The sequence below is a fragment of the Petaurus breviceps genome, unplaced genomic scaffold (assembly GCF_028583685.1).
Source record: "Petaurus breviceps papuanus isolate PSGF00001 unplaced genomic scaffold, PetGlider_PUasm1.0 221, whole genome shotgun sequence".
Classification (NCBI taxonomy): domain Eukaryota; kingdom Metazoa; phylum Chordata; class Mammalia; order Diprotodontia; family Petauridae; genus Petaurus; species Petaurus breviceps.
In genome coordinates, this window is record NW_027185877.1 from 7606038 (window position 1) to 7631653 (window position 25616).

The 25616-nt window shown below is 35.7% G+C and overlaps 1 protein-coding gene across 7 annotated transcripts in view; it reads left to right on the plus strand.

Moving 5' to 3' along the window:
- The window catches only part of OSBPL8 (oxysterol binding protein like 8), a 206571-nt gene that overhangs the window by 113412 nt on the left and 67543 nt on the right, over positions 1 to 25616 (plus strand). Inside the window, exons 1-2 of one of the 7 annotated variants that reach the window (XM_069094815.1) lie at positions 17168 to 17285; positions 17377 to 17555. The exons of 5 other annotated variants lie outside the window; for them this stretch is intronic. In XM_069094815.1, the coding sequence (XP_068950916.1) occupies positions 17257 to 17285; positions 17377 to 17555 (208 nt within the window). In that variant the 5' untranslated portion in view covers positions 17168 to 17256. Of the gene's footprint in view, positions 1 to 10179; positions 10591 to 17167; positions 17286 to 17376; positions 17556 to 25616 lie in introns of those variants that run through there. One more of the 7 variants, XM_069094819.1, reaches the window with a different exon arrangement.

Here is a 25616-nt window from a genome sequence, read left to right on the forward strand (position 1 = left end):
CACATTCATTAGCTTCGACATTAGACAAAACCAATATAAGAAATCAGTTTTCTCCATGAACCGAAGCAATTCTTCTGTCCTAGGTAAGACACACATGAGGTCAGTTGGACTGGATTTTTAAAAATTAGAGTTGTGAATGAAACTTCTGGCATATAAGTATTAAATTATTTTATTCCTTGAGAGATTTAACAGGTTTTTTTTTTGTATGTTAAACTGAAATTTGGCATTTATTTTTAAAGTTTCCTTTCTTTCACATAATATGTTAAAATATAGTTTTAAATATGTTTCTTTTTAAAGTTTGAATTTTTAATACACTAACATTTTTTTACATTACTTTTTTTAAAGCTACAATTATTTTAATTTTTAAATTGCTGTTAATTCCTTTCCTTAACTTTGGAAATACTTATTGAACAGCAAAAGAAAATTACCTGACAAAAATTAAGAAAAATAATAAACTCAACAAAATCATACTCAGTATGGTACCTTGGAGATTAATACATATCATAGTCTCATAGTAAATCATAGTCTCAGCTTTAATGAACATAAGACTTAATTATAAAGATATGTCATATATATGACATATATTAAGATAAGACACATCTTATCTGTGTCTATTCTTAACAATAAAACAACAACAACAAAAAAATACAGAGTAACATAAACGCAGGTACATGATGGGGCGGTAAAGGATGGATATAAAGTTAGGAAAACCCTTTTACTTAGGCAGGAGCAAAAGATAATTCATTCAGGGAGATACAGACATAGGCAAACAAAGTAGCTCCCATTGTTTGTCCACACAAGGAGGTTATCTCCTAGCCTTTTTGGTCAGGGAATTTCTGGAAGTTAGTAGTTTGAATAAAATTTAGTTTTTCAAGCCATTGAAATTTAGATTACTGTCAAGTGTAGGAGAATGTTGGCTTTTATTTGTTTTGTGTGCTATGAAAAGCATTTTTGTTGTTAACATTTAATGCTGATAATGTTGAACCTACAGAATTCCAGTAACTGTACGATAATAAGATTGCATTTTAGAATTCTTACTGTATTACCGTCAGTGAGACTTGAATATACTTGAGCCTAAGCAGCTTTGATGCCTCTCCTTTTTTCGAAGGAATGGGAGTGGATGAAGAACCTTTTTGTGTGGATTTCTATTTTGGAGCAAAGGTTATTGTCTTTCTTCTTAATTTGTATGTTCTTTTAAAAGTTATTAATAGACTTATTTACTTAGCCTGAACTGCCAGAAATAGAGAATGGTTTTCTTATTTTATCAGTTGTGTGCATTGTAAGGAGGCTTGTTTTGCTTGTTGCTGGCTTAATATAAATCTTTCCCACCTCCTTTTATGTGCAGAATATTTTATAAAGATGCATTTATTTTAAAGCCGTGCTCATAGTAGTTGCTTTATACATACTTGATTATCAGTTTTGTGGTTGATTTTGTTATCTTTGTATTTTGACTTTCTTCCTACTCCGAGTTTAATACTTAAATGATTTTAAAATTCTTTTCAGTGCTAGATTGTATCTCTAGAATCTGCACTTTCCTCTTATTTGTGTACATCATATAATGTGCTTGTGTTAGTGGGCCCACAGTGTTGTTAGGAGAATCAGATCAAAGAATTCATTATTAACTCTGTAGTTTTAAGTTGCTACATAAAAGAATGAGTTGTGATTCCTATGTAATACAGATAGATTAAATATTTATTAAGCACTTATTATTTGACAGGGACTGTACTAGGGGCTTGGGATTCAAAAATAGAAGTGAGACATTTACTGTTCTGAAGGAACTTCTATTCTATTTGTAATCTGAAATATATATATATACACACACATATATATTACCTAAAAATATTACTTTTCAAAAACTAGCTCCTAATTTTATCAAACCAGTGTGTGTATGTGTGTGTGTTTTGCATGTACACGTGTGTATGTGTGTGCATGCATGCACCTGAGAGTGTCATTTGCTTTCATTGTTTTTGATTTCCAATTTGATTTTTTTGAATGTATGTTAGTTTGAGGTTTAAAAAAATGTGTTGCATTTCTATTTTTTGTAAGATGCCTGTTTTCCCCACCCCTTTTTCCATGTTTGTAAACCATTTTTCTCATCTATCCTGTTTGTATTAAATAGTAAGTTCCTCCTTTTCTATCCTATCTTTCCTAATTTATGCCTTTACCCCTCCCTTTGTTTTCTTCTTTTAAAACCAACAAAGCCAAAGCAAACCACACCTTGGCTCTGTTTACCTTACTTTTGTCTCTCTTTGTAACTTTTGGAATCAGTAGGACACCCATATTCTATTCTCCAGTTAGTTTTCATTCTACACCAAGTTTCACTCCTGACTCTCCAGACTTTCATAGGCCATAGAAGCTTTGACTCCCTGAAAGCTCACTTTGGTCTAGTCTCTGAACTTCTCACACTGAAGAGACCCTCTCCCCTGGGAACCTCTTTTTCTAATTGTCTGGTTCTGCCCAGAGTCAGTTGGAGCTTTATAGACCTGTGCAGGAAGAAGATTAGACTGACTGTGGTATGATAGTCTGGTTTAGAAGCAACGATGTCTATTAGGATGCTGTTCTTATAGTCCAGATGACAACTGATGAGGACCTGAATTATAGGAGAGGAACTGAGAATGTAAGATCCTTGAGGTCAAGGAATCTTTGATTTTTGTTTCTGTGTCTTCATGACCTCACTCAGATATGGGGGGACAAAGGTTAGCAAAGGCTCCATGATTAAGAATGGCAAAAAAGGGGTGGATTTAAGTCCCACAATGGTGGTGGGAGTGGTGATGATGACAGCTAGCATTAAGGTTGTGCTATAAGATGTGTCAGTCAGGGGCGGAGCCAAGATGGCAGAGTAGAAGCAGGACCTCCTTGCTGCTCTGGCTTCCACCTTCCCCAATACATGTAAAAAGGGGACTCTAAACAAACTTTGGAGCTGCAGAACCCAGAAAATGACACAGAGAAGCTAACCTCCTGCTGAGGACAGCTTGGTAGGCCAGCAGGAATCAGCCAGCTCAGCACTCTGGGAGCTGAGCCCAGCCCCACCCAAGGCTTTAGCCCCAGGGTGGGCCTGACCAACCTCAGCCAGAGGGACTCCAGATCCGCAGCAGCTGTGGCCATTTCCAGATTTATCAACACACAGATGCGAAGGACAAAGTGAGAGGTCAGTGCAGTCTGGATTTTGGGGATGCAGTAAATGGGAGTGAGGTGCTGGCACAGCCAGCTAGTGCCGCGTGGCAGCTTCAGCTTCTGGCCTGCAGAGTGTAGGGGGACCAAGCACCAGTCTGAGGGGTAATCACTCCTGCTTTAACCTGCTTGGATCTGGATTGCAGTCTAGGGTGGAGGTCCTGGGGTGTATGTCCAGCTTGCCAGAGCGTGTGGAGACCTCAGAGAAGGTACCCATCTAATACCTCCGGAAGCTGAGAAAACCCCAGCATTTGGGACGAAAGCTCCCCTGTCTGGTGGCAGAGTCCTACTGTGGCAAAAAGCCCAGGGGTCAAGTGACTGAGGGGCGACATGACCAGACAAAGGAAACAAAGCAGACAGAAGATTCCAACATTAGGCTAGAGCAAAGCATGGAACAGGAGGAAGACAGTGAAGTCAGAACTCCTGTACCAAAAGCTTCAAAGGAAAATATGAGCTGGTTACAGGCCATAGAGGACCTTAAGAACCAGATAAGAGAAGTGGAGGAAAAATTGGGAAGAGAAATGAGAACAATGCAAGAAAATTATGAAATGGAGTCCACAGCCTGATTGAGGAAAATAACACTTTAAAAAACAGACTGACTCAAATGGCAAAAGAGTCTCAAAAAGGCAATGAGGAGAAGAATGCTTTAAAAAGTTGAATTTGCCAGATGGAAAAAGAATCTCAAAAGCTCAATGAGAAGAATCATGGCTTCAGAATTAGACTGGAGCAAATGGAAGCTAAGGACTTTGAGAAATCAAGATGCTGTTAAATAGATCCAAACAAATAAAGAATGGAAGGCAATGGGAAATATCTCATGGGAAAAACCACTGACCTGGAAAATAGATCCAGGAGAGATAATTTAAAAATTACTGGACTCCCTGAAAGCCATGATCAAAGGAAGAACCTAGAAATCATCCTCCAGGAAGTTCTCAAAGAAAACTGCCCTGATGTTTTAGAATCAGAGGGCAAAATAGAGGTTGAAAGAATCCACCAATCACCTGCTGAAAAAGATCCCAAAAAGAAAACTCCTAGGAATATTATAGCCAGGTTCTGGAATTCCCAGATGAAGGAGAAAATATTACAAGCAGCCAGGAAGAAACAATTTGAATATTGTGGAAACACAATCAGGATAACCCAGGATCTGGCAGCTTCTACATTGAGGGATAGAAGGGCTTGGAATATGATATTCCAGAGGTCAAAGGATCTGGGATTAAAACCAAGAGTCATCTATCCAGCAAAACTGAGTATCATGTTTCTGGGAAAAATATGGTCATTCAGTGGAATAGAGGACTTTCAAGCATTCTTGCTGAAAAAAACAGAATTGAACAGAAAATTTGACATTCAGGTACAAGAAGCAAGAGAAGCATGAGAAGGTAAACAGGGAAAGGAATCATAAGGAACATATGAATACATATGTGAATGTGTGTATATATGTTTACAGGTATACATAGAGGGCACAGGACCAATTTAACAGGAAGGGATGATACTTAAAAGGTGAAATTAAGAGGTGAGAGAGGAATATAATGAGAGGAGATGGGGAGAGACAGAATGGGGTAAACTATCTCATACAGAAGAGGCAAGGGGAAATGGTTATAATGGAGGGGAAGAATAGGAAAGCAAAAGGGAATGGGTCAACCTTATTCCCATTGAATTTGGCTTGAGGAGGGAATGAAATACACACTAAATAGGGTATCTCACCCTCCAGGAGAGTAGGAGGGGAAGGGGATGAGAGGGGGGATGATGGAAGGGAGGGCAGGCTATGGGGGAGGGAAGTTGGAAGCACCCAGTTTTGAAAAGGGACGGGATTAAAGTAGAGAATAGAACAAGTGGGAGGTGGGATAGGAGGGAGGGAAATATAGTCAGTCTTTTACAATATATCTACTATGTTATTGTTTTGCATTAGCCACACATGTACATCCTATAATGAACTGCTTATCTTCCCAGTAAGGATGGGTAACAAGGGAGGAAGGGAATGAATCTGGAATTCAAAGTTTTAAAATCAAATATTCAAATATGTATGTATATATATGTGTGTGTGTATCTGTGTGTATATATATACTATTATCAATACTATTTTACATGTAATTGGGAAATAAGATATACAGGCACTGGGGCATAGAGATCCACTGGAAAAGTCTAAAGGGGTATGGGAGAAAATATGGGAGAGAGCAGATTGGAGGAGGGGATATCCTGTGGGACTGCTATTTTGGGGCGGTGGATGGGGGAAAAACGGAGAAAATTTGTAACTCAAAATCTTGGCAGAAATGTAAATCAGAAGTTAATAAAGCATTTGGAAAAAAAAATAAAAACAAAACAAAACAAAAAAAAGATGCGTCCGTCAGTAAACATTTGTCTTGAAGCATCTACTATGTGTCAGGTACTGTCCTCCATGCTAAAGAAACAAAAAAAGGGCAAAAGTCAGATCCTGCTCTTAAGGAACACAGCAGTCTAATGAGGGAGATAACATGTAAACAACTATAGATAAAAAAGTTAAATTTACACGACAAATTGAAGATAATCAGCACTGAAAATTAAGGGGAAATGAGAAAAGGCCTGAAATGCCTTTACATATGCTGTCTAATTTGGTCCTTACAACAACTCTGTGTGTTACTATAATGCATGTTTTACAGATGAAGGAACAGGCTGAGTAAGGTTAAGTGCTTTGTCAATTGTCATTCATCTAGTTAGTTTGGGAGGCTGGATTTGATTTTGGGTTTTCCTGACTACAAGTCCATTGCTTTATCCATTGGGCCACCTAGCTGCATATTGTAAATTATTAAAAATGATTTTTACAATACTTACTAGATTGGGAAGGATGGAAATGGTCAGTTTTTCATTTGTTTTCATTCATAGTACTTATACTAAAAGTGAGATACTGACCTCTGACACTGTGTGACCTTAGGAAATTCATTAAATGGTACCAGGTTTCTCATCTGTTAAATGAGGGAGTGGAATTGTATGGCATATAGAAGTCCCTCCCAGCTGTATGTCTCTGAAAATGTGATGTTATGAATTGTCAGGGTGATCTAGAAATAAACTTGAATATTTGCTTACTAATTGCTTAGTCTTGTAAAAAACATTAAATGCCATGATGGAGTCTAGCAAGTGTGACATAGAAAAAATTAAATGTGACTTTGTTAAACATTAAATGCATTTTTATATAGCTACATGTGGTTTTAATTTCTTCATTAAAAATTGTCTATTCATATCTTTGACTATTGTCAGTTGGGGAGTGATTCGTATTCTTATAAATTTGACAAAATTCTTTATATATTTGAGAAATTTGCCCTTTATCTGAGAGACATCTATGAAAAATTTCCCCCAATTTTCTGTTTTCCTTCTAATCTTGGCTACATTGGTTTTATTTGTATAAGAACTTTTAAATTTAACATAATAGAAAAATCCATTTTATACCTCACATGACGTCTGGTTTTAATAGATTGGGGGGTAGTTTTCTTTTATGATTTTTGAAGTATATTGTCATGGTTTTTAGGATGTCCAGTAACTCTTAAATTATCTTTCCTCAACCTGTTTTCTAAGTTGTTTTTGATAGAAGATACCTTATGTCTTATCCTATTTTTTTTTTCAAATCTCTTGACTTTAATATGCACTATCTTGTGGAGTGACTGACTTATAATTCCTCCATTCTATTTTTTAGTGTATCCCTCATTGATCTCAGCTTTTCTACCCAGTATTCTAGTCAGTTTATTCTCTTTCCAGTGTTTTTCCTCTTATTTCATTTTGTTCAGATAGCTTTGTAATCCTTTTAGCCAAAACATTTATTTTCCTCTGTGACTCTGCTTTATGTTGTTGAATATACTTTTTTCTGGGTTACTTCTTAGTCTTCTTTCAATCCATACTGTCTCTTTATTGTGTTCAGTGTTTTCTTCACTTTACTCATGTCTCTAGCCTCAGGTTCTGGTTTGGGACTCTGGCTTAGGTTGCACTGCCCTCCCTCCTGCATTCTTGAATGGCTTAGGGGAGGGTCTACTTGGTCATCTTTTCTCTCTAGTCTGGATGCTGCTGCCTCTGCTGTGGTGGATGTGTGGTGGCTAGAGCTACGACCTCCCCTCTGTAGGAATACCTGGCTTCTTGCTTAGACTCTCTGTAATTTGAATCAGGTTTTGGCTGTGCCCCCTTCTCTGTCTCCTCCTTGCACAGTCCTCATTTGGGAGTTGACTCTGTGCTTTGCTCTGGCCCCAGCCAGGTCCCAGCAAGATATTGTTCATTCTGCTGGTCATAGGCCTCCTCCATGACCCCAGGCACTTTATTCTACAAATGATCCTTTGGCTCTTTCTTCTAAGGTTTCTGCACTAGCTGTTTGGGATTTTCCTTGAACTATTATACTATATATATATAATATACACACACATACCTGTATATGTGTGTGTGTATATATATGTAAAATATAATATATTGATCTTGTCTCCTGCAGTGGACCTAAGTGCATTGCCTGAGACTATACCATCTGTCTCATCTGACTTATTGCCATTCAGAGAATCCGCAGGCTTCTGGAATTCTTTTTGCTCACCTCTGGACTGGATACTGGTACTTATAGTTATTTCTCTTTGGTTTTTTTTCATTGTACCTGCTGGCGTACTTTTAAAACTTTGTTGGAATGTTTGTGGAAGATTTGGGGTGCTCTGGGTGATCTCAGTATTGCCATCTTAACTGGAAGTATGGGCAGTTTCCATGTTTTGCTTTTGTTATTTTTAAATTGACATTAAAAGGACTTGAGCATTATAACTTATGGTGGCCTTTACAATATTAAACCGCATAAAACTTTGGAAAAATGTACCATTAATGTTAGCAAACTTGCTAACACTCTTTTCAGATTCAACTTACAAACATTATCTCCTTCAATCTTCACAATAGGTAGATTATTAATAGGGCCAGAACCGGAACTGAGGGTTCCAAATTCTTCATAGTGTCTTTCCTAAGAGAATTCTTGAAGTGAATATTTAGAATTTTTTTTTTTTACCAAATAAACATTTTTAAAATCTTTGAAATCAGGTAATTTCCACTACCATTCAGGTGTACACAAGATAGCACTGTAGAAAATATCTGAGTTGTTGATCATTTGAAGAAATCAGTATTTACTTTAGAGAGGTTAGGTTTATAATCCTGGAGCTTGGGAAAAGGGAGTGCAGTTTAGAAAGATGAGTGAGACTTAATGCAAAGTGAGAATAGGAAGATACATCAGCTAGTAATAAGATTCATAGGAGTTAGCATTTATATACTGCTTTAAGACTTTTGGAGTGTGAGACAGATAGTATTCTGTTTCACAGGTGGTTTGGAAAGAAGTTGTGTTAGTTACAGTGTTTTCACATTTCTTTAAGCCATTGTGATAATGTTATCATGTTTTTTAGTAGGGTTTGTTTTAGTCTGCTGTTTAATGTTTGCTAGAAGACTGTTTGACAGGGCCAGAGATAATGTTATGATATGATCCAGCCAAGATGCAAACTAGAGAAGTTGTTTAGACCTTTCCTTTCCTCAGTGTCTTCCCTGCCTTTTTTAAGTTAGAAGTTACCAAACTACTATAGTAAGAGTGAATTCCTTCTCTCTGCCCCCTTGAATGTATAGCATCATTTCACAGAATAATGACTTTTTTCTTTGATTCCAGAAGAAAAAAAAATATGTTTTTGGATATGTCAGTGATGTTCTCTTTTATCAGTTCTTTTTTTTTTTTTAAAGCAATTGGGATTAAGTAACTTGTTCAAGGTTACACGGCCAGTCATTTTGTGTGTGTGTTAAATATCTGAGGCCGGAACTGATTCTGGGTCTCCCGACTCCAGGGCTGGTGCTCTTACTCACTGTGCCACCTGGCCACCCCATTTTATCAGTTCTTAACCTGGGATCTGTGACCTTGTTTTTTCAGCATTTTGACAATTGTATACATGATTGTTTTTTTTTTTTTGCAATCCTATGCATTTTATGTTATACTTTTAAAAACATTATCCTGAGAAGGGTGCATAGAATTCACCAAACTGCCAAAGGGGGCCATAGTACTGAAAAGGTTTATGGACTTCTGTTGTCTTGTAAGAAAAAGGAGGTAGCTGTAAATTTTATGCACAGCAGGGAAGGACACTTCATCTTGTGGGAGGACATAGAAAGATTTTCTTGACAAGTGGTAACTGAATCTACTGCTGTCCAGCTCACACTGGGTGCTAATTATCAGGTAGGAGGACTTGTCATCAGACCAAACAGAAGAATGTAAATAGGTACAGAAAACTTGTCTAAAGCTATTGTTTGCTAAGGTAGAATCATCAGATTTTGGATACTGTTAAGGTGAAATTTCTTTGACATTTAAAGTTATTTGGGAAGCTGTCACAATGGTTTTGCTTTTGATTGCTAGTATAAATTGACCTGTTTGATTGGTAGATTTAATATGTCATATTAACCAGTTTGAAATATAATATAGTTTTGTAGTTTTCTTAGAAAAGTAACTTAAAATGCAAACATGTGGAGAGTTTTAAATGAAAGGCATGTGGTAATTGATTTTATGGCAGATATTTTGACACATGGAAGAATTATAGATTGTTTCTGGGGAGCCTTTCTTTAGGAGTGCAGCCTTGTTACAAGATCATTTTAATCTGTAGTTGATGGATTTACATTAATGTTGTCATTCTCACATTTTTAGCTCTGTTAAAGCTGAAACTAAATGTTCACTGCTTTTGCTGCTGATATCTTTGGAGCATGGTTCTTGAGAGAATAGCTTTCCTTATGAATTTTTAATTATGTCTGAAACAAAAGGTGGAGTAGATATACCTCTAGAATTATCTGTTAAATACAAACCATGTTCTGTTTTTATAGTTGTTTCTGAAGTGTGCAAAGCTTCATAGGGAAAGAATGGGGAGATGTGGGTAAAAGGGGGGAGGGGATTTAAAACAATGGCTCTTGGAGTAAGCCTACAATTCTTAAAATGAGAAGAGAAATTGAATCCCCAAGTAATGACTATTGTTTTGTGTTTCTAAGGCAGCAAGCAATCTAAACTGTGATCAGATGTGAAATGGAAAGGAGAAGCCTTTTCCGGTTTATCAATTAATTTGAAAAAAAAAAGCAGCACATGGCTTACTGCCTTTTTCCATCCATCTCTCTATTCTTGTCTCTGTTTATTGCTGATTTGACAGTCTTCTGGTCCTTCTCCTTTGCTGTTGTGTATTTGTCCTTTGTTTGTACTACACTAGAACGTAAAGGAAAAGGCTGCCGTTGCTACCCTGCTGTTCTAACTAGCCTGCAGTGTGAGCATATACCTTAAACAGAGATCCTAAGCCATGAAAGAGGAGAGTCCACAACGACGTAGGTTTTCTTCCTGTACTGGGGTTTCGCCTCTTGTCTTTCCTCCACGAATTGATGGCAGAAAGCTTGTCCGGAATGCTTCATTTGGAGGATACAATGAACTTTCCCCTGCATTGCCAGGTTTGTTAGTTTTATCTTGAATTTTTGTCTAATTAGGCAGATTCTTGGTACTTAAATAAGGCAAGTGTTTTGGCCTTTTAAATGGCTTTTCTTTTTAGAAAAATTTGTAATAAAGGATTCTGTTTCAGAAACAGAGATAGAGCTTTCTCCCTTTATTTACCATCTCTGAAATTTGTCAGGAGAGATTTAAAATTTTGAATTCAATGTATCAGAGGTCTTGTGCTTAAAAGAACATGTTTTTACTTTAAATATAAATGTGAATATAATGGCCCTTGTCTGGTAATATGAAAACATTTTCTGGGTTGGAAAGGAACTTCTAATTCTAAAATTGCACCAGTTCAATCAAACATTTGTGCAAAAGAGTTATATTGAGTCTGTCCATTCAGCTGTATTGTAACTATAATATTTAAATTCATATTCAGTACAGTTTTTAAATAATATCTGAGTATTAGTTAGAATGAACATTGCTATCATTGTAAATTTAAGCTTTGAAATTATTTACCCTTGACTACTATTCAGTCAATAGCATGTGTATCTGTTATCTCAGTTAAGAGTAGAAACTAGTATTTTTAGAATGAGCATTAACAGATATTTCAAGGTTCAACGTACATGCAATATGATTAAGGCGGTATAACATGGATATTGAAACAAATTGGCCTTTGTTGTTTAAGAAGTTTCTGTTGCCAGTAACAGTTATTTATTTGTTTTTCTTTGTGTATATCTATCTATCTATCTATCTATCTATCTATCTATCTATCTATCTATATACTATCTTTCTAAAGATAGTCATGAATACTTTTTTATATACTGCCAAAAATTGCATTTGTTCTTTAAAAATTTTGTATCTTTGTGAAATAAAATTTACATATATGCTTTAATATTCATCTGAAAAGTAGTTAAAATTTAATTAATTTTTACATTTTTTATTAAAAGACAAGTTGTACATTGTGTTTTGACTCTAAGCTTATATAATATTCTTGAGCCACATTGATATACACACATATATGCATACACATAAATACTTATTTTAAGCTAGTGAAAGTTTCATTTAGTTCATTTTATTTTATGGTTATTTTTTTCAAATTGTGAATTTGCTTGATAGGCCCAAGAAAGTATCTAGGACTTCAAAGCTGAACATATGTATTGCAAGGAACTTCACACAGGTGAAATAAGCTATCCTTAGCCTCTAGGTAGTATAGTACACCTGCTGACCTGCTTTTCGGTCTCTAGGTTTTTTTATTGGTCCACCATGTGTCCTCGTGAAGTTATATCTACTTTTTACTTAGGTAAACATATCTAAGGTAGTAAATTTCAGAGTGTCTTCCTTACCTTAGAAGCAACCTTGAAAAAATTCAGTGTTTTTTTAATTTCTCAGAGTAGTTTAATGATCATTTTAATGATCAAATAAATCTTGGTTTCACGGCTGTTTCCCTCTCTCCTCATTTTTCCCTAGGCAACAAGCTTGATAACAAAAGCTGGTCTTGTTGACCTTCATGCTATGCTTCTGTGTAATCCATGTGAATGAGAACTATAAAAATAAAAACAAGGAACTGCAACAGTCACAGAATGTAAAGTTTAACTAAAATGGATTTTTTTCCTAATAGTTTTGCAATAGCACTGTTTTGCCCAGTCCTCTCTCTTCACACAGGTATGACTAGGAGAGCTTTTTAAGTAATGGATGAAAGGCTGGGTGACCTGAATATAATCACAGTACAAAGCTTCACATTTTGAAGGTTGTTTATTCAAGGAGAGGAGAAAAATATTGGCATTTTCTGAGTTTAAAATATAGAAGAGGTTATAATATCAAATGGTTTTAATATAAAAGTGAGTAAGCAGTGGGTTTATTTTTTCCAGTGGTGCTTGCAGTGAAGGAAAAAAAATAAAGACTTTCCTCTCCATTTTGTCCTTAATGAAAAGAGAGGACATTTTAGCATTTTTTTTTAATTCACTAAGAAGTAGTGAAATTAAGTTAAGCCTTTTAAAAAATATATTTATTTTAGTTTTTAACATTCACTTTTGTAAGATTTTGAGTTTTATATTTCTTCCCCTCCTCAAGATGGCATGCAGTCTGATATAGGCTATACATGTATATTAAACATACTTCCACATTGGTCATGTTGTGAAAGAAGAATCAGAGCAAAAGGAAAAAACCATGAGAAAGAAAAAAAAGCAAAAAAAGAGAGAGAAAATAGTATACTTCAATTTGTATTCACACTCCATTTTTCTAGATATGGATAGCATTTTCCATCGTGAGTTTTTTGGAAATGTCTTAGATCATTGCATTACTCAGAAGAGCTGTGTAAGTCTGTCATTGCACCGTATTGCTGTACAGTGTACAGTGTTCTCCTGGTTCTGCTTATTAAGTTAAGCCTTTTAAAAAATAAATGCTGCATTTTCCCCTACTCCTACCCCCAAGCCTCCTGCCCCCCACCAAAAAAAAATCTTAACTTTAATTTATACTATAGCTAAAAGTCACCTATGAGTTCCCTTGGATAGATGTGGTTCTGGTGGAATGGAAAGTTGCTAACTTTAGAGGCTCAAGGCCTGTGGCTAAGTTTGTCTCTTGTTTACTGGGCAAGTCACTTAGCTTCACAAAGTCTCAACTTCCTCATTTGTCAAATAGTTATAATGATTAAATGAGGTAATGCATATAAAATGCTTTATATATTTTAAACACTCTATATATCTGCCAACCCTTGGCACATTTTTAATGTTAAAAAGACTTCTTAAATTATTCCCATCAAACTAGAATGGAACAGGGTATTATTTAAAGACAGGTACAATAAATGGGAAAAGTGACACCTGGCCTTCTGTTATTGATTAAGGAGATAGAAAAGTGAAAAGACACAAAACCATTACTGTACAATATGGATAATTAATTTTCATAACAAAAGTTAAATTAGGTTCCTGTCTTAAGGCAAAAGAGTATAATATGTTTTATTTACGGTATCAGCTTTGAGAGGGCACAGGCTATGTTTTTATATCAAGTATTGTGACTGATTTTTTTTGGTCAGTAGAGAGTTAACTGGTAACTTTGTTATTGTTTCAGCCCTTGTGGTTGAAAACCTTTCTAAAATGTGTTGGTGTGCTTGTCAGCCTTATTAAATAGGAAATGATGTAGGTGACAGGAGGTGACAACTGTAGTAAAAAGGAAAGTAAGGAATTAAAAGACACAAAATTTCAAAAACCATAGCAGTCTGACTACACATGATGTCAGGACTGATGGCCTGGTTCCAGACTACTTCTCTCAGCAATGCAGTGGGGTAGGAATGAGTATTGACATTGGAATCAGGAGAGTCTTGTTTTGTTTGTCTTCTGCCACATTTACTGCCTTTGTGATCCTTTGACAGGTCTTGTCACCTCTCTCATCTTCAAGTTTTCACTTGGTTTAACTAGATATCCCCTGAGATCTTTCCAACTCTAGATACATGTTCCCTAAAGATGAATTTTGGAGTATTGAACATTTTACTCTGCCAACATCTTCTAAAAATTGTTGATTATTTACTGTATTTCTTAACTATAAGAGATTGGCTTGAATGGGTACTGATTCTAAGATGTATCTGAAACATTTCTTTTGACTAAATGTGATCACTTGTTTTCTTGTGAGTTGGTTCTTTCCCCTAAAAATGAGGTGAAAATAAATTTTCATTACTTGACAATGAGTTACTGGAGTTAATTGAGGCTTTGTTTGCTCACTCATTTCAAAGTGGGGATACTGATACCTCTTCTTATTTCAGGTATAGTGTATACCTTTGAAATCTCAGTTAAATGAATAGGAACAGAGCCTGTTTGTCATGTTAGTAGGATAATCCTAATTTTGTCTGAATAATGTCAGTTTAGTCTGGATATTGCACATAAATGGAAGTGAAAGAAACATATATACCCCTGCCTTCTTTCAAGAAGCACCTTAGGGCGGCTAGGTGGCGCAGTGAGTAAAGCACTGCCCTGGAGTCAGGAGGACTCAATTTCGCTTCCGGCCTCAGACACTAACACCCACACACACACACACACAAAACTAGCTGTGTAACCTTGGGCAAGTTACTTAACCCCAATTGCTCTCCAAAAGGCCAAAAAAAAAACAAAAAACCCAGCTTAAATTTCACCTTCTTCATGAGGCTTTTCTCAACTGCCCTGACTCCCCAGACTTTTTACTTTCATCTACCTTTCATCTAGTCTGCATTATCTTTTAAGTAACTATTTATTTATATTTTGTCTTTTTCTTCCTCCTTAGAATTAAAAGATAGATTGCAAACTCCTTGAAGAGGGCAAGGAGTCTTTTTTTGCTTTTCTTTGCATCACTAGCACTTCCACACAGTACCTGGCATATTGTAAGTGCTTGTTGACTGAAGTTTGTTGGTTGACTAATTTGTACAGAGAAATATATAAATATATACACATAAGTGCTAAATGCTTAGAAAGGGTAGAAGTGTGAAGTTGAAGAAGGGATGAGTCATGAATGCTATGGGAAAATTTAATAGTTTTGTGGCCAAAAAGGGGTGAGGGGATAGTAAATGTACCAGAGATGGCAAAGGGGATTGCCAAATGAGAAAAGTAAGCTTGATAAGTGCTTTGTACATAGTAAGCACTTAATAAATATTGAAGACATTTAGGGTAAAGTAGTGTTAAATATTTGATGATTGTGTGGTGACTGCAATTTGTTCATTATCTTAAAACTTTAGTCAGGAATTAATATTTTATTCAAAGGGACATTTATAGGATTCTGAGTCAGAGAACTAATATCAGAACAATAAAAGATTCTTACTGATGTTTGTAGAATACATAAAGATCCAGAGTTTTTGCCAGACTTTGAAGGTAGTTCGGGGATAAGGCCCTGGACTAAGGCTGGCTGTGTGTATTATATTGAAGATTTTCCATTGGGGTAGTTTGGGTTGCAGCTCAAAAGCAGTTGGAGCCATGGGAAGGTTAGTCCTGAAACTTGGGGTTGTTCTAGGAGAACATTTGAGTGATAGTGCTGCCCGTTGAAAAGAGTAGTAGATAATATGTATAATCCTGACTGAAAGGTTTCCACCTGATGCCATGATCAATTATCTTTCCTCCCAGCTGGTTTTGCTGTGGCTTTCTGTGGAATAGGAAAAGCACAGACTCAACTTGATGTTTTCATCATGTACAACTTTTTGCATTTGGTTATTAAGTTCTTGATTTTGAAGGAGGAAAAGTTTCCTTCACATTTACCAAAAAATGTTGAAAAGTTTTTTTCTATTATTTGAAAGATCAAAGTTTTGCACAGATAACTTCAGTATCAAACTCTATTCAATGCATCTATTAGCCTAAGGTGATTTCAGGTGCATTTTTTTTAAAGCAATTGGGATTAAATAACTTGCTCAAAGTTACAGGGCCAGTTATTTCTGGGTGTGGTGGTAAGTATCTGAGCCCAGATTCGATCCCAGGTAATCCTGACTCTGGGGCCGGTGCTCTTACTCACTGAGCCACCTGACCACCCTGTTAAATAAAAAAAAAATTTTTTTTTAAATTTTTCAGAGGGCAATTGGGGTTAAGTTAATTGCCCAAAGTCACACAACTAGTTTTTGTGTTAAGTGTCTGAGGCTGGATTTGAACTCAGGTCCTCCTGACTCCAGGACCAGTGCTTTACTCACTGCGCCACCTAGCCACCCCTTCAGGTGCATTTTGTATCATTGTAGTTGGAGATAAATGATTCTCAATGCTGTAATGTGTGCATTTAAAAAAATTGGTTGTAAAATAAAACATTAACTTTTTTTGATTTGCTCATATCATTGTTATCATTGTTATCTTGATACAAAAGTAACACATTTTCTGAAAGTGGCAAATACTTTTAGTTTGGAGTCAACACAGACTTAATTTTATTTTTATGACACAGTAATCCTTTAAGAAACTGTTCTGCTACAAAATCAATGTCTAGCTCCAGAGCTATACATTAGTTCATTTTATATAATATCCTTACATGCCAGCAATTGTGGACAAGAGATTATACCACACCTTGTCCTCATCTCGATCAAACATCCCTGGATCTTGCCTAGACACAGCAGTGCAATTATTGAAAACTACTCTTTGACCTTCTCTTTTTGCTCTGGGCTGGAGAAAAGCTTAATTTGTTATTATAAGAGTCAGTACTACTCAAAGATAACAGCCTACATCCCTGATAAGCATTTTTCTAGGTCTTGTATACCAGTGAGGAGAGAATAGGACTTGAAATCAAGAGACCTGGGTTTAAGTCCTTTCTCTGCCAATAAATAGGCATTTGACCATCAGTGCCACCTCTTCTATCTGCTATATAGTATTATATTAAATGCGATATACATAAAAATATTTTAGAAAGTATAGAGCAGTTATTTTATGTACCCCACACCTGTTAATTTATGTGATTTTAAAAAAATTTCTGCTGAAATAAAAAAGTTTTGTGGAGCAGTTTTTATGAAATTTATTGAAATAGTGTTTTGGCGTAAAGAATGAATTTATTGTCCAGAATCTTTGCTACAAATCAGTCTTTATGTGAATGAAACAACTTTTTTTGCATAATTAATAATTATTGGCACATTAAATAGAGTCTTCTGAGTTTTATGTTCATACACCATTAGTATGACTTTTTAAAAATTAGGTGGTAATCTTAAAAGAGATAAACGGAGTCCCAAGGAATGGCTTGATAAAAACTGCTGTGCTGCACGGTGAATGCCTTGGGATGTAACACCCCTTTTCAGGTAAATATACTTGGGAAGACTTTAGGGAAAGCGTTGCTTCATTGTAATATAGAAATCCCAAGTGATGCATTTTTTGTTTTGTCTTTCCTAGATTAAGTTACTTCAGTGTGTATAATTTTGGGTTGCCCTTGAATACGACCCATAAACTTCAGCTGGTACAGAATTTAGCAACCTTTCTACTCAAGGGCTTTGACTACATGGAACATTATTTGTATTGTGCATTTTGTACTGGCACCCTGCTTCTGGGTACAATCCAAGGAACCCTATCAGGTTTGAGTTCTGATTGTTTTAAAGAACATTCTGTTCCTTGCACATTTATCCTCTTTGAATTTGAAAGTCTTTGAGATCTCAAGCCTTGTTAACAGTTATTTGATTTGGAGTTTGGAGGTGTAGAAGGTTTATTTTTCTGGATGACCATGTTTCTGGGCTTGATTTTTGGTTCCAAAAACAAAACATAACCATATTTTAAATGAATAGCTTTATTGGTTTTAAATTGACTAGAACTTTGAATGCTATGAGAGATTCCCTTTATTCTCAATTTTCATTAGAAAATCTTTTAATTTATGCATGTACAGAATACCTTTTTTTTTTACAGAATATCTTTGAACTAATTTATTGGTAATTAATCTATTGAAATACTTATCACAATACATTTATTATAATAAATTTTGAAAATTCTTGATCGGAATATGTAAGAATTTTTATAGGTGAATTATTTCACTTAATGGTATAGTGAGTCTTAGACTGATTTAAAGTTTTAACTTCCTATACATTTCAACTTTCTTAAGATTCTATTTATATTTATCAAAGAAAAAGATTCAGCAGTTAAAATTAAATAAGGAGAGAGGAATTGCTCTTCTTCCTCCCTCCCCTCTGATGTAATAGTAATTTAATAAAGTCTAGGGCATAAAGTACGAGAATTGAAAAGGTATGTTTTGGCAAATGAAAACAAAGTGTTGTACATTAACATGTCTTCTCATTGACCTACTAGAAATTAAAAAAAAAAATGTATACTACTTTGTTATTTTTCATTCAATTGTGTCCAAATCTGTTTTCCATGGGGTTTTCTTGGCAAAGGTATTAGAGTAGTTTGCTGTTTTCTTCTCCAGTGTGTCCCCATTTTACAAGTGAGGAACTGAGGCAAACAGGGGTTAAGTAACTTGCCCAGGGTCACACAGCTAGTGTCTGAGGCCGGATTTGAACTCAGAATGCTGTTTTAATTACAGTTTTGTGACATTGTTTATTTGCCTGTTGTTTTTAGCATGTTATTTGTTTATTATTTAAGAGCACATGTACTCCTCTGTACAACCTGCTGTTATATCATTTGGTTTCTTTTTGGATATTAAAAATATCAGTACTAGCTAGCTTTCCAAGGGGTACTGATGATCCTAGAAATAATTTTACTTAACGGTGTACTTCTTAAACTGAGTCAGAATAAGTACTTTCATCTTCATAAATGTAATATGGAAATTTCCATGTTGGGACTTAAATCCAAACTTTTCCTTTTAGCAAAGAATGGGCAGGGGAGGGTGGAGAGCAAATTGGTTGAGCAAAACTAACAAACACATCATATTTATAATATATAGTTTCCTACAACCATAGTTACCCACTACTGCTAATGCAGGGAGGTATTCAGGGTGTTCCAACAGTTTTAGTGTGGGTTTTAAGTTTTCATTACTTAAAACATATACTAAGACTTTTGGGATACTCTATATTATCTCTTCTTTAGGGCCAGATTTGGTTATTATAATTACATAGTGTTTGAGGTTTTTTATTTTTTTTTTACTTCATTTTGTAGTCAGAATATATAATATGTAATTTCCCTTGTTCTATTTGTTTCACTTTGAAGAAGTTCATGTAAATTTTCCCATTTCTCAGAATCCTTTATCTTATAATGAAGTAAATATGGAGATTTTTTTGTTAGTAACTTCCTATAGGTGTGTGGGAGTATATGCTTAGTATTGGAATCTCTGGGTAGGAACATTTTAGTAATTTTCTTTACATAATTCTAAATCTCTTTGTAGAATGGTTGTACAAATTCCCAGAGTCCATCAACAATGCATTGGCCTCTCTTTGCACCACCTATTCAGCAGTTGCTACACAACATAAGACAGTCAGCCAAAGGATTTTGAGCGGCCCATGAAAAATGAAGAGAATGTAAAAGAAAGTAAAGATGTAACAAGTGCTTTTCTGTGCCCCACTTAACTCACCTTTTACTAGTTACTCCTGTGTCCATTATGTAACTTGGTGGGTGGGTTGCCACTGCACACTCTCCTGTTTGTCACATGACCTGCAGCAACCAACCATTGTTAGTCTGTCCCTAGTCTGAGAGGATAGACTTCATGATAAATAAAAATCTTAAGTAATAAGTGTAATTGATTGATATTAATTAAAATTTCCCTTTTTCATGATATGATTTATTTGCAAAATAGTTTAATCATTAATTATACCTTTACTTGAAAAGTGAGCTGCTAAAAACCTATTTGTGGCCTAAAGAAGTTTAGCCTATTTTAATTTTGGTCCCTGCCTGCTGCCAAGTTGTAGAGGTCTGCTCCAGTATTGATCATGCCCATCTTTTGTGAACTTTACCACTTGGTGTTGTGATTTATTTTTTCTTATTATTAGTAATTTGTAGCATTCTTTTATATATTGTTAATAGTTTGCTAGTCCTTTTTTCATATTCTTTGATTGCTCTCTTAAGAGAATGACTTTTAAAGACCCTTCTTTCTAATATAGATGTTCTTCCAGTAATATTTAATGCTTGCTAGTAATGGAATACACATCTTCTCAGAGGAATTAAAATCATAAACCACATTAGAGAGCAACAGAAAGACACTTGACAGACGTAAATAGACTACATTATATTGCTAATTGTAATTTATACATGAAAAATGACTTAATAGACTGGTAATGCATTGTGTGCAAAGAATGGAATAAGAGAACATCAGAAAGATGTATGACTGGAAAAGGAGCTGGGTTCTTCATGTATCAAGCATAAGAAAGAATAGGTGGACTTCATAATGAATATAATGTTTATAGTCCTTCAGGAAGGTATGCCCTCTTTGGAGGATTTCTAAGCATCAGAAAGGGAAGGTAGAGATGGGCTGTAAACTACACTACTGGAGGTGTTACCCGCATTCATAAGATCACAGAATCCCCCAAATTATAGTTAAAATATACCTCCACAATCTTCTGTGCAAGGAACATAATGTTCCCTAAAACAATCAGAACTCAAACCTGATAGGGTTCCTTGGATTGCACCCAGGAGTAGGGGGCCAGTACAAAATACCTTCATTGAGAGGGTATCCATGATTTCCTAAAGTAACACATTCCATTCTTGAGTAGTTGTGATTATTAGGAAGTCTTTCTTGACATCAGTCTTTACTTTGCCTCTTTTCAACTTCTGCTCATTGCTCCTGATTCTGCCCTCTGGGGCCAAACAGAGTAAGTCCAATATCTTTTCTATATGACAGCCTGTTACATAATGTAGTTATAGTCCTTCTGCATTTTCTCTTCTTCAGGAATTCCTAGTTCCTTTAAGTAGTGCTCATATGATTGAACTCAAAGCTCTTTCCCAGCTTGATTGTACTTTTAGATAATGCCCTTCCTAAACTGTGGTGTCTTGAACTAAAATCAATACTCAAGATGTGTCTTAAACAGGGAGGAGGGCAGCATGACCATAACATCTTTATTCCTGAAAGTTGTCTCTCTTAATATAGATCGAAATCACATTAGTGTTTTTGGACTGCACTTCAACACTGTGGACCTAGATTAAACTTGTGATCCACTAAAGTTCCCTGATATTTTTTCTAACTGTTTAACCCTTCCTTTCCAGTCTTACCCTGTACTCACAAATTTGATTTTTAAACCCAAGTATAAACTTTTACATTTGTCCTTTTGAAGTTTCATCTTACTAGATTCCTCCTAGTAGAGGGGTCTTTTTGGAAACTACCTTTGTTTTCCTTTGTGTTGCCTGCTCCTCTCAGCTTTATGCACTTTTTGATCAGGATCTACCAAAGGAAAATGTCATGAATAAAGAGAGTTCTTAAGTTATTAAGCTCACATATGCTAAATTTTTTTAGTGAATGAATAAACCTGATTCTTTGTGTGTGTATAAAACACAAAAATATGAGGATTTGTATTGTATCCATTTCTAATTAGAAGTGCAAGAGAATGATAAGAACTTGCATATCTTGTAGTATACTTTAAGAAATCTGTGATCTCACTGATGTGTGTATTCCCTTATTCGGTTTAGATTATAGTCTGTTGCTGTCTACTTTTGTGTGAGTCTTGTTCAGGTCCTCCCATGTTTCTCATGGAGGATCTACCTCGTACTCTGAAAGCTGCCTTCTTTCTTTAGAAAAAAATTTAAGGATGCCAGTATAGCATCTAGTCTGTTGATCTGCTAGTGCTGACTTTCTTGGCTTCCTTTTCTGTTCATACTTGACCTTGATACTTTTATATCACTCCTCTTGCAAAGGTCATTATTGGTAGTATGCTTCAGTCTTCATTATGTTTCACTGCTTTTTTGTTGCTTTTTAGGTTCCCCCCAAATTTTGATTCTGATGATTTAGTAATATTCCATGATATGCAGCAAATGGAGCACTACAGGGAGAATATTGGTATTAAAGAAAATATGTGCTATTACCACTCAAGTAGTTTGGGATTGTATTTTCAAAAAAGTGGACTCTAAATCATCTTTGGGTTCTGGGTTGCAGGTTGTCCATCTGAAATACTTGACCAAGATATTTACACTCATGGATTAATTCAGTGGGTTTTTCATCCATTTATCATACTGTGGGCAATATGTGATCTATATATATATATATATATTTTTTAAGCAATTGGGGTTAAGTAACTTGCTCAAGGTTACATGGCCAGTTATTTCTGGGTATGGTGCTGAGTATCTGAGCCTGGATTTGATCCCCAGCTCCTCCTGACACTGGGGCCGGTGCTCTTACTCGCTGAGCCACCTGGCCGCCCCTTTATGTGATCTATATTGACTTGCTTTTTATCTTTTGTGTATTGCTAGACTAGTCTCTTCAGGGATTGTCAGTCCCACTAAGAAAGTCCTATAGTGATCCAGGAATTAGCACAGTTAGCATAATGTCATATTTAAAAGAGGAGTATCTGCAGAACCTCCTTAGCTTCTGAAAATCCCTATGGTACCTGGACTTGGTGCACAACGTTCTCTAGAACAGAAAACATAACCCATGGGTCATGCTGCCAACTCCCAAACCAGATTAAAATGTGACTGGGAGATCCGTAACAAAATAAGTAAAAATACAATAAAACATAGATAACATTACATTTTAAGACTAAGTCAGTATGTGGCAGGCAGAGAAGTTTATATATGGATTAGTGCTTCCTGTTTCTATTTGAGTCTGACATCACTGTAGCAGGACATGGATGAATATCTTCAGGAAGTGTATCTTCTTGTTTAATATTTTACTTAATGTGTAGAAGCTTATCAATAATATATATAATAATATATAAGAAGAGTCTTATTACCTTTTTCAAAAAAATTTTTGTAATTAGGTATCTTCCCTACTTGAAGAACAAATTATAAACACAGATGACTTTAGTCCAGTGATATTTACCAGAAAGTCATCAGACCTCTACATTTAATGATCAAGATGATCGCTACTATGCTACATTTGAATTAGGTGTGTGACTGAGTGCTTCACATAAAGAGCTATGGTTTTACTACCTTACATAGTCCTCCCAAATTTTGTTGAGTTTTTTCTTTGTCATTTTTATAAACAAAAATGATGTTTACCTATTTTTATTGGCACTGTATAGTTTGCTACTTACCTAACAGATTACCACAATGCTCTCATCGTTTTCTCTTAATGATCAAGGTTAGAATTTCCATTGGTGATTCTCTCTCAACCACGGCCCTGACTCCAGATCAACAATTCACATGAAAAAGCTAGTCACAGGGGTCACGTGTTCTGAGGATTCAAGTATTTAGAAATTGACTGAATGTAGGAGATGAAGAATTGAAGATGATTCCATGGTTTTGACTCAGGGTAGCAATAAGAGTGGTGCCACCACAAATGATAATTGAGAGGTCTAGAGGAATAGTTGGGATCTGTGGAGAAGAAAACATTTGCTTTTATGGACATGGAGTCTGATTTATAGCATCTTGGTCTTATTAGGCAGGAAGTTGGAGATCTGATAGGAAATATACTTCTTGTTAGAAAGATAACTTCTTGGGTTCCAAAAAGTCTGTTGCCATCTGTTGCCTGTGTTTCATCTTGATGTCACACTAGCTCACTTTAGTGTAAAGTTTGCATGTGCAAGTAAATTAAAAGCAGGATATATTTAAATATACTTGTCTATTGGTATCGCTCTGAAATTTTTTCCTAAACTGGAATATTTATCTTTCATAATTCTACCTGCCCATCCATAGTACTTAATGTCAGTTCACATTTTAGTACTTAATTATATTAAATTTTACACTAGTCTTATGCTTGCCAAAAGAGAAACAATTACTATTTACATTCACTCTAAGCCAGGGGGGGCAGGGACACGTTATAGTTTGATTAATGAGAACCAAAGTGAATTGGGTTTAAGGTGTGGTCTGTAAGAAAAAAATCTAGCCAGTCAATAAACCCCAAGATAATTAGGTAGGCTTTAGCCATAAAAATTTGTCTTCCATTGGGCAAAGCACCATCGGGTAAGGGCATGACACCCCATGTGGGGAGAGGAGAAAATAAACGAAGTTGCCCAACTGGAACTAGCCAGCTGGGTCCCTCTTGGGGCAGCTCAGACTATTCATAGGTTGTGGTTTATCCTTCATTCTCAAAGAGGATCATGACATCAGGAAGAAGATGACATGACTTGCATTTGAATTGGATTTGAGGGAGATAGGGCTGTGCATAGTTGCCAGCCTCACTTTCTCTTCCCTTGCCATCTGAATCCAGTCTAGATATTCATCAGGATGACTGGAGATGGCCCAGGATGCAGTTGTACTGTTCTTATATGTTGTGTTAACAAACTTGGTTGTATGTGACATATCACAAGTTGAGAAAGTTGTATGAATATAATGAATTCCAGACCAGACATGAAAAATTCCCTGAGGGTCTCCGCTCTAATTGTAGAATTTGTTCTTTTTAGACCGGTAATCTTTAAATCTTTAAGCAACAACAACAAAATCCCAAGGCTTTCATGGATGCTTTGGTCTTTAGTGATCTACTACTGAACCTGAAGCATTCTCTCACTTTTTGGACATTTTGAGCCTCAGTGGACATAAACAAAACTGTAAATAAAATAAATCAGGATAGGTAGCCATGGATGACTTGCAATCGTTTGAGGGAGTATCCATATTGATAAATTCATGCATGCTTTGGAATATATTGGATTGTATCTTAATAAATGATGTTGGTAAATGGTTGAGGTTCTTTTCATTTGTTGGGAAGAGTATTTTGTAATTGACTTTTTTTCTTCTCATTTTTTAACGTTTTTCTTTAAAGTTTTGAGTTCCAAATTATATCCTTTCCCTTCCTTCCCTCCTCCCTAAGATGGTAAGCAATCAGATATAGGTTATATGTGTGCAATTATGAAAAAGATTTCCTTTTTTAGTTGTTTTGTACAAGAAGACTCGAATAAAAGAAAAAAATTAAAGAATGTGAAAATAGCATAGTCTATATTCAATCAATATCAATTCGTTTTTTTTTTTTTTTTTTGCTTTTTGGAGGGCATTTGGGGCTAAGTGACTTGCCCAAGGTCACACGACTAGTTTTTTTGTGTGTTAAGTGTCTCAGGCCGGATTTGAACTCAGGTACTCTGACTCCAGGGCCGGTGCTGTATTCACTGCTCCACCTAGCCACCCCAATCAATATCAGTTCTTTTCTCTGGAGTTGGATAGTATGTTTCATCATTAGTCCTTTGGGATTGACTTAGATCATTGTATTGCTGATTATAGCTAAGTCATTCACACTTCTTCATCGAACAAAATATTGCTGTTACTGTGTACAATGTTCTCCTGGTTCTGTTTACTTCACTGTGCATCAGTTCATGTAAGTCTTTCCAGGTTTTTCTGAAATCATCCTGCTTGTCATTTCTTATAGCACAATAATTTTCCATGACAATCAGATACCACAGCTTTTTCAACCATTCCCCAATTGATGGGCATTCCATTGATTTACAATTCTTAGCCATCACAAAAAGAGCCATTATAAATCTTTTTGTACAGATAGGTCCTTTTGCCTTTTTTTTTTTTTTTGTTTGTTTTTGGGATGTAGACCTAGAAGTGGTATTGCTGGATCAAAGGATATGGAGTTTGGACCCTTTGAACATAGTTCCAAATTGCTTTCCAGAATGGTT